Consider the following 8,908-nt stretch of genomic DNA (forward strand, 5'->3'; position numbering starts at 1 on the left):
TCATGCTTCTTTCTTATTTCAGGGTTATCTACAATGAAGTCATACAAACCTCCAAGTATTATATGAGAGATGTGACTGCCATTGAATCTTCGTGGCTATTGGAGCTAGCTCCACACTTTTATCAACAAGGAACGGTAGGAATGAATAGTCACCCCCAGGTGGCCTGCTACCTGCTCTTTGATATCCTTAAATATATATTCATTCTCCAAATTAATGCCCTAGATTTGTTATCCTTAAGTAATGCATAGGGCATAAGGCCACTAATACACTCCCCCAAAATGCTGTGTGAAAGCACCTTGCTATTTGTTCATAGCAGAAATACATTTAAAAATAAGTTCCTCCAACTCATAAGACAAAAAGAGAGTGCATCTCCAGCTCTTCCTCTCTCCTTCTGCTCTCCTAAATCATTTCCAAAGAAATTATATCACACTTTGGCTACTGTTCCCAAGGAGTGGTGTGCCTATTCTGTGCTGGGGGCTGCCTCGTTGCCTCACAAAGACCATGAACATTTGTGCAAGCTTCCCGCCCAGGTGCTGTAAGCAGTGGTCACTGTGCACTTACTGTCTTCTTCCAGCTTCTCCTGCACTTATTGTCTGTGCAGGTCCCCGATGCAAGCAGGGTAGTGAGCTTGGTAGACTGGAGTCAGAAATCTGTGTTCTCCATTAAAAAATAATAATAATAAGACAGTCTGTTCACTGTCCCTCCCTCCCTGCCTCACCCCTCCCCCTTTTTGTGGGGCCAACCATTCTTCTGGCAGTATTTTTAACTGAGGGGTGGTTATATTTGAAAATGTGGCACGAAGACAGGTAAATCAGCGTCCATGAACTTCCTGGCTAGATACAGTCCATAAACCTGTTCTGTTTGATCTATTCTGCGTTTTTAATTGGAGTGTTCAGTCCGATTCCATTTATGGTGATTATTGATATGGCTAGATTTATTGTGACAGTTTGCTTCCTCTGTGTAATATTTAGTCTGTACCCTCCCCCAAGTTGTTTATTTCTTATTTGAGGAAACTAGAGCATCATTCTGGCACATGTGATGCCAGGGACTGAACTTTAGACTTTGTGCTTGAGAGTTCAACACTGTCCACCACACTACCTCTTAGACCACAGTTTTTCTCCCTTTCTTATTGCCTCCTTTTGAATTAATCACCCTTTCAATTTTTATTTTAATATCTCTATATAAAGATAATATAGATAATATCTATATAGAGAGCTATTATCTGGCCTCCTATACATCTTGATTTGCTTTTTGTGCTTGCTCTAGGAACTAATATATATATGCACAATTAATTACCTTTGGACTGTATTATGCTTGGTAGTTTTTAATGAAAGAGACATCATAAGACAGTTTTTTTTTATTTCCTTCATTCCATCTTTGTACTATTTTGTATTATATATTTTATTTCTACATGTAATGTTACTTTTATACTTTATCATGTTTTATTTCTCTGCAGGTCTTTTTTTTATATGCTGTTATATTTTTACTTCTACATATCATATGTTTTATTTCGACACAGTTATGCACTTTATTGCTTTGTATATTTTTAAAAACTTTTTTACTTATTTATTTTGGATAGAGACAGAAATTGAGAAGGACAGGGGAGATGGAGAGGGGGAAGAGATTCCTGTAGCACCGCCTCATCACTGAAATGTTTTTTCACATATACTGTTACTATGTTTATTTTAAGCAATTGTCTTTTAAACAAATTAAGAATGTTCTTTTTCTTTAAACCTTTTAATATGTTTATTGTTGGGCTGAGCTTCACTGATGGGAGACAGACGACCAGGGACTCATGGTTGAGCTGTACGCAGTATCTCTTTATTCATGCAGGACGCAGCGCAATCTATACCAAGCTAGACTAAACTAACAACTAACTAAAACGAACAATGTTGTCTTTATATATACTTCCCAAGTAGGATGTGAACAGGATGTGACGCAGAGAGGGTGGAGAGAAAAGTGACTGGTGAAAATCAGGGTGTGACCAGGAGAGGGGGTGGAGCAGGTGAGAATTCTACACCACTAAACCACCAATGCCCTGGAGGGAAGGAAGGTGGTGCTTTATGTAAATGTAAAAGTGATTTATGTAAATAGACGGCAATGCTTATGTAAATAGAATACAGTGGTTATGTAAATAGAATGCAGTGTTAAGCAGGGGGGATTTAAACCAAATGAAACAGATGGGGTTTTTAAAAGCAGAATTTAGAAGATACCAACAGTTTATAACAGCTATTTCAAACCTGTTTATTAATGCAACATTACTGTCAGCTTTTGTCTATTTCATGTAAAGATTTTTTTCTTATTTTGCATCACATCTCCCTGTTTCTCTTGCTTAGTAATTTTCTTTATTATATACGAGGCAACATAGGTGCTATGCTGTAGGCAGGGAGTCTGGGTTTTATTGCCTCTAAAGAATGTTGCATTTTTGATAGTTGATAACTAGAACTCACTTTAATTTTGCTTTAATCAAGCTAAGGCTTGATTTTGATTTTTAGTAGGATAGGTCCAAAGTAGCCATACTCCTCAGACATGACCTTTTTTGCTATCTCAACTGAGTGGCCCAGATGTTTAGTGAAGTCTTTGAACATCTGGTCAGGACATGGTGTCTGAAGCTCTGTACACACCTCTAAGAATCTTCACATCAGCTCATAGCTCCCCAGTAGCCACTTTCTGCCAGTTTCATTAAACCCAGGCCTGCACATGTGCAACTTGTACTCACCTAAAGACTTAAGATAGTGTCTGGATGGTGGCACACCTGGTTGGGTGCAACTGTTATATTACACAAGGGCCCAACTTTAAGCCTCCAGTCTACACCTGCAGGAGGGTAAGCCTCACAAATAGTGAAGCTGTAGGTGTCTCTTTCTCTCCTTCCTTCTCGTATCACTTTCGCTCCCTCTATCCAATAACTATGTAACATATTTTTAAAGAACTAATTTGCAAAAAAAAAAAATTAAGATAGCCTTATGTAGATTTTATTGGAACCCTTTCTCTCTGATGTTCTGTTCTGCAAATCCAAGGCATCTTAGCTGCTCTAAGCTCTGATCTGTTTTCTCTGCCCAGTCATAGTGATATTCTCTATCTAGGACTGACTTATGTAAACTAAGGTGTTAAAACGTGGAGTGAATATACATCTCCCCTTGAATGTTTCCTTTTTCTCAAAGATTATAGCCCTGTGCTTTCTTCAGTACCTGAAAACAGCTAATTCAGGTCTTTGGTCCTCCTTTTTATGTTTTGTTTTACCATTTTGTGCCCCCTAAAAGGGAAAGTCCAAATATTACTCTTATCAGGTCTGGAACCACATAAAAATTTGTATTGATTGCTGAATTTAAAAATTGGGAAACTTAAGGGGGCTGGTCAGTGGCACACCTGGTTGAGGACCCAGGTTCAAACCCCCACTCCCTATCTGCAGGGGGGAACCTTCATGAGTGTGATGCAAGTATTGCATGTATCTCTCTTCCTCCCCAACTCCCTTTCATCTAAGTTTATCTTTGTCTCAATCAAAAAAAAAAAAAAAAAAGGAAACTTAAAAAGAAGAGAAACTCTCTCTCTCTCCATATATATCCTCCAGGGTTATCGCTGGGACTCCGTGCCTGCACTATAAGTCCACTACTCCTGGAGGCCATTTTTCCCATTTTGTTGCCCTTGTTGTTATTGTTAGTATTGCCATTGCGATTGTTGTTGTTGGATAGGGCAGAGAGAAATCAGGAGAGGAGGGGAAGATGGAGAGGGGGAGAGAAAGATAGACACCTGCAGACCTGCTTCACTGCCACCTGTGAAGCCACCCCCCGGCAGGTGGGGAGCCAGAGGCTGAAACCAGGACCCTTACGCTGGTCCTTGAGTTTCGCACCATGTGCGCTTAACCCACTGCACTACTGACTGCTCCCCAAGAAACTATATTTTTAAAGTGCAATTGTAAAGTTGAGCAGAATGGCAAAAGTGCTAGTCATGTAATAAAATGCAAGCAGTTAGAGAAGGGTAAACTTGGTAAATCTGATTCTGGATTTGTTTAGGCTCTGGGAAAAGAGCATTAATCTGGAAACTGAGTCCCTGAGTCATTTTTCCATTCTCAGCTCAAAGTAATAGGGTTTGTTTCATTTTTTATTTTTCGTTTTGGTGTTTTGTCTGCTTTTGTCAAATAACCCCAAAAGTCTGAAGACTATGACACTCCCAAACTTCCTTCCTCTCTGCTCTTCAGATGCCTGCTGTGGACCCATTCGTTTTTCTGGTCTCTGTCTGTGATCAGGGTATTTTTCGAGAGACCAGGGTCTTCAGGAATCACCTAGTGCCCCAATCTCATTGTACAGGGAAGGGCCCTGGGATGCCTCCTTCCCTCAAGAAACATGGTCCTTTAATAAAAAAACGTCCACAAGAACTTCTGTAAACTTGTTCAAAATAGATAGATTTTTCCAAAAGCTCAGCTGCTCTCTGGTAGCTACCGCTGCCTTCCAGGCACTGCTTTGCAGCCCTTCTGCCCCCCCACCCCCCACCCTGCACACCATGCAGGGTTACCACCATGACCCCCCTCCCCCGACTGTTCCTTGCACCCTCGGTGACTTTCCATTACCATTGTTTTTCAGGGTGTCATTCTCACCCTGTGAAGTGGTCTGAAAAGTTCCAGAGTCAGCCGTGTTTATATTCAACATTCTTCACAAAAATGACACCAAAAATGGTTCCACAGACATGATGACATCATCTCCCACTCCTAAGGCCAGGCTGGGGGTGTCTGGTGTTAGTTTTAGGGGTCACTTTTAAGTGAAGTACAGGGAGGACAGGATTTGGAGAAATTCAGCACAACCCACAGCCTGAGAGGGGCCCCTAGGAACATACCCAAAATAGACTTCCTTGGGTAATTTTTCTTCAGCTTGATATCTAACATGGAGGCAGACTAAAAATATTGTCTGGGAACATGGTGTCATAGTTGAGAATAGGACTAGAGAGCTGCATCAGGGCAGAGAGTGGCTCCCAAACTTGAAGAAAACATATAAATAAGGGGCCAAGTGGTGGTGCACCTGGTTGAATGTACGTTACAATGTGCAAAGACCTGGGTTCGAGCCACCAGTCCCCATCTGCAGGGGGAAAGCTTCACAAGTGGTAAAGCAGTGCTGCAGGTGTCTGTCTCTTCCACTCTGTCTCCCCCTTCCTCTCTATTTCTGGCTGCCTCTATCCAATAAGTAAAAAGATAAATTTTTAAAAAAGAAAATCTATAAATACAATTATCTGTTTGCCAAGTCGATCTGACCCAGGGCCCATATATATTCATATTTAGCACAGGAACCTGTATATGATGCCAAGCCTGAGATGTCAGTCTTCCAGCCCCAATAATCTGGTGAGACCACTCCTAACACCTGGGACTACCTAGTCCCATTTCAGATGGTGTGCTCGTTAACAAAGTTATAGACCCTAGACATAGTACCCTAGATACCCAGGGCCTAGAGTACTGGGTACAGATATACATATATCATTCCAACAATTCTCAAGGTAAAAGTGCTTAACATTCCACTGTGATTAGACTTAGACCTAATAGGCCTGGAAATCTAGCAGAAAGGCCTAAAGAAAGCACCATAAATTGACTAATCAAATATTTATTACTTAAGCCTAGATACCTTCCTCTCCTATCCCCTACTTCACTTCCCTCATTACACAAAAGAAAGTAAGATATATCTCTTAATCTTCTGACAGCATCAACATTATTATCACCCCTTGATAATCTTTAGAAAAAAGCTCTGTATACAATTGGCCAAGAGATATACTGGCAAAAATATTTATCAACTAAAGGACAGTTATTGTCTATATGACAGCCTTTATTAGAACCATCTCTTTAATTTAAAAAAAAATATATATTATTTTTACTACAGCACTGGTTTATGGTGGGTATTAAGCCTGGGTCCTATAACCTCAGGCATGAGAATCTATTTGTATAACCTTAATGCTGTCTCCTGCATCCAGAATCATCAGATTACAGGCTGGTGAGACAAAACAGTGGTTATGTAAAAAGCCTTTCATATACCAAAGGTCCCAGGTTCCATCCCTAGCACCACCAAAAGCCAGAGCTGAGCAGTGCTCTAGCGAAATAAACAAACAGTATCATCAGACAAGTAAATGCAGTAAAACTCAGGGATAGCTTAGACCCCACTAAAATCCTAGGTGTAGTTGCTTTCTATCTAACTTGAGACCAGACCCCTTAACCCTAATACTGGTTTGGGTACAACAGATGATGCTCATCACTTTAACAACTGGGAGAAATCCTAAGCTTGTCAGGAAAGAAGGGACTGGGACTACCAAAGCTGGAAAGGGCAAGAGACTGGCTCACTTAATGATGGCCCTCTTGGTCACTGCCAGACCACCCCATCGTCTGGGGGCCTAGTCAGGGAATCCTTGGATTCCCCCTTAGATTCAAGGAGTCTAGACCTCTAGTAGATCCCTCTCTCTACCATCACAGGTCACTTCCATCAGGAACGTCATCATAACCCCTCTTGTGGGGCCTCTCCAGGACCATACCCTCACTATGATCTAGCAGTGGTAGAAAACTGTTCCACTCTCCAAAAGGAGGCTGGGTCATCGTACTCTGCCACTCAAGGAAGACTGGTCCTGAAATGAGTGCAGCCTAGAATGTTCCCAGCTGTGACCATGGACTCCAAACACAAGCTTGACAGGGATTTTGAGATTTATTTCTTGTATTTAATCTACTGACTTCCTGAAGGGCTTGGCATTTACTCAGGTATGGACTGGAGGAAGTTTGATTTGGTCATTGGTAAGGAATTATGCTGAAGTCTGATTTCATTGTTCAGCCACCTCCAACGGTGATGTTTTCTCTTCTCTTGCAGCACCTGTCCCTTAAAGCCAAGAGGGCCAAGGTCCAAGACCAATGAGAAGAGCCAGGCTTCAGCTCAGTGACTGCAGGGCGCCTCCCCTCCATGCTGTCTCCCTGGCCCCAGACGGGGTGAACAGGCATCCACTCCTTTGGAACTGTCATTGCTCTGAGTGGGCTGAGCCCATTCCTTCACCCCTTCTTTCCCTTTCCCATCAGCCTTTGCATCCCTCACTGGGATCCTGGAGGAGTCTCTGCATGGCAGGCACCCCACTGAGCTGCACCCGGGCAGAGAGGGACTTGCCAGGGCCATGCTCTTTGCTCACAAGCATGCCCACTAGCCCAGCATGCCACCACTGACAGGCATAAGCCTGCCCTGCTTGATGGGCAAAAAGGAGGCAAGTGAGCCACTGAGGGCTGAAGAGCCGAGTGCGTGGACAGGGATGGTTAGGCTGGCTTTGCTTTCCCTGCCGGGGCCAGGGCGGAGTTGGCCAGTTAGGCGTGAATCAGCGTCAATCTACGAAGCAACGAGACTCTGGGAACACCAAGACTTCTGCTAAAACCACCGAGGGCATGTCTATCGAGCATAAACCAAGCAGCTTGTTTGTTTCTCCAACCGCATCACTGTTTATCTGCCACCAGGATGCCTGTGAGATGCACCGTGCACACTGCTCGTTAGCAGAGGGCTTTCTATTCCACAAGTGGGCTTAGCTTTCTCTCCACGTTCAGAACCGTGTACAAAGCCACCAGCTGTGCACGAGTGGATGTTCATCAGCTCAGCCCCCACCAAGGATCCTCTGTAGCAGGAATTCCCAGCAGTTTAGAGGCTCTAAGCTTCTGTAGCTCAGGAACATAACATGCACATTCATTTGTTTGTGTGTTTGTCTGTCTGTTTGCTTGGGTTCTTCTAAGAGTACTTGGGGCGGCTCTTCCAGCAGGTACTGGTTCCACTGTTACCCCAGGCTTCTTTGCTGTGATGATGTTTGCATTTCAACACATGGCTGACAGATAGATTCCCTCCCCTACTCCCTTACTGTTTCAGTGACATTTATTTTAAAAACACGTAGCTTGAGGATTTATTTTTATACCGACTAGTTTGGATGTGCCACTTTTGGCACCAAACATGTATATCATTTTTATTTCCATTTTATAAACACATAAATGATAGTGATAACTTGTTAATAATAGTAAACCTTTATACCCAAAGTAAATGCATTCCCTCCCATGCCTGGTTCTCATTGTCTGTGTCTCCAAATGATTCCATCCAATTGGTTGTTCCCAAGTGAGACCCCGGCCTAAGGAAGCTGGTGCTGTAGCATCCAGCGACCTTCAGGGGGTGGACTTGGGAAGCCTCATAAAATAGGTTCAAGTGGCCCCTCAAGACCTTATTAAGGGGGCTAGGTGGTGGTGCACCTGGTTGAGTGCACATGTTAACAATGCACAAGGATCTGGGTTTGAATTCCCAAGTCCCTACCTGCAGGGGGAAAGCTTCACAAATGGTGAAGCAGGGCTGCAGGTGTCTCTCTATTACTCTCTAGTTCCCCCACCACTCTCCATTTCTCACTATCTCTATCTAATAAGTAAAGATAATAAAAAAAAATTATTTAAAAAAAGGTCTTATTAAGTAGCCATGGACACGGTTTAAGTGAAATCCTAACAAACTACTAATTCTTAGCAGTTTCCATCTGGACCTTACTGTAGAGCAATCTGAAATATTTATTGTGAAAGTAAATTTATAACCAGGGCTGATTATAAGAAGCATCTGTTGGAGTGGACAGAGGAAAAGGGCATGGAATCTGCCCTCCCTGTACCGAGACTAGAACTCCACAGAAGGGAGCCAGAGGTTGGTGGAGCAGACCAGGGCACGCACAGCTCGCTGCCCCTCCTGAGCAGCCTCAGCCTCTCAAAAGGGCAGCCCTCACACCAGGCTGCTGAGCTTACCTGTGCTATGCTGAGGCCCGTTGTGGGTGGAGAGGACTGCAGACCAGACCACGAGACCACAACCTTGACTGAGGTCCCTTTCTCTGTACCTAGAGAAGCACACAGCCACCTTAGAGAGGAGTGACCCAGCCTGACTGAGAGGCCCATCAACGCTGGGAA

The 8,908-nt window shown here is 43.3% G+C and overlaps 1 protein-coding gene across 1 annotated transcript in view; it reads left to right on the forward strand.

Moving 5' to 3' along the window:
• Positions 1-8,033, forward strand: part of DHX35 (DEAH-box helicase 35) — a 94,035-nt gene extending 86,002 nt beyond the window's left edge. The window contains exons 21-22 of the mRNA XM_007521642.3: positions 23-134; positions 6,825-8,033. Coding sequence (XP_007521704.2) covers positions 23-134; positions 6,825-6,869 — 157 coding nt within the window. The 3' untranslated portion in view covers positions 6,870-8,033. The remainder of the gene's footprint in view (positions 1-22; positions 135-6,824) is intronic.
• Positions 8,034-8,908: the final 875 nt, after the last annotated feature.

Source organism: Erinaceus europaeus, chromosome 1, assembly GCF_950295315.1.
Source record: "Erinaceus europaeus chromosome 1, mEriEur2.1, whole genome shotgun sequence".
In the NCBI taxonomy this organism is placed as follows: Eukaryota; Metazoa; Chordata; class Mammalia; order Eulipotyphla; family Erinaceidae; genus Erinaceus; species Erinaceus europaeus.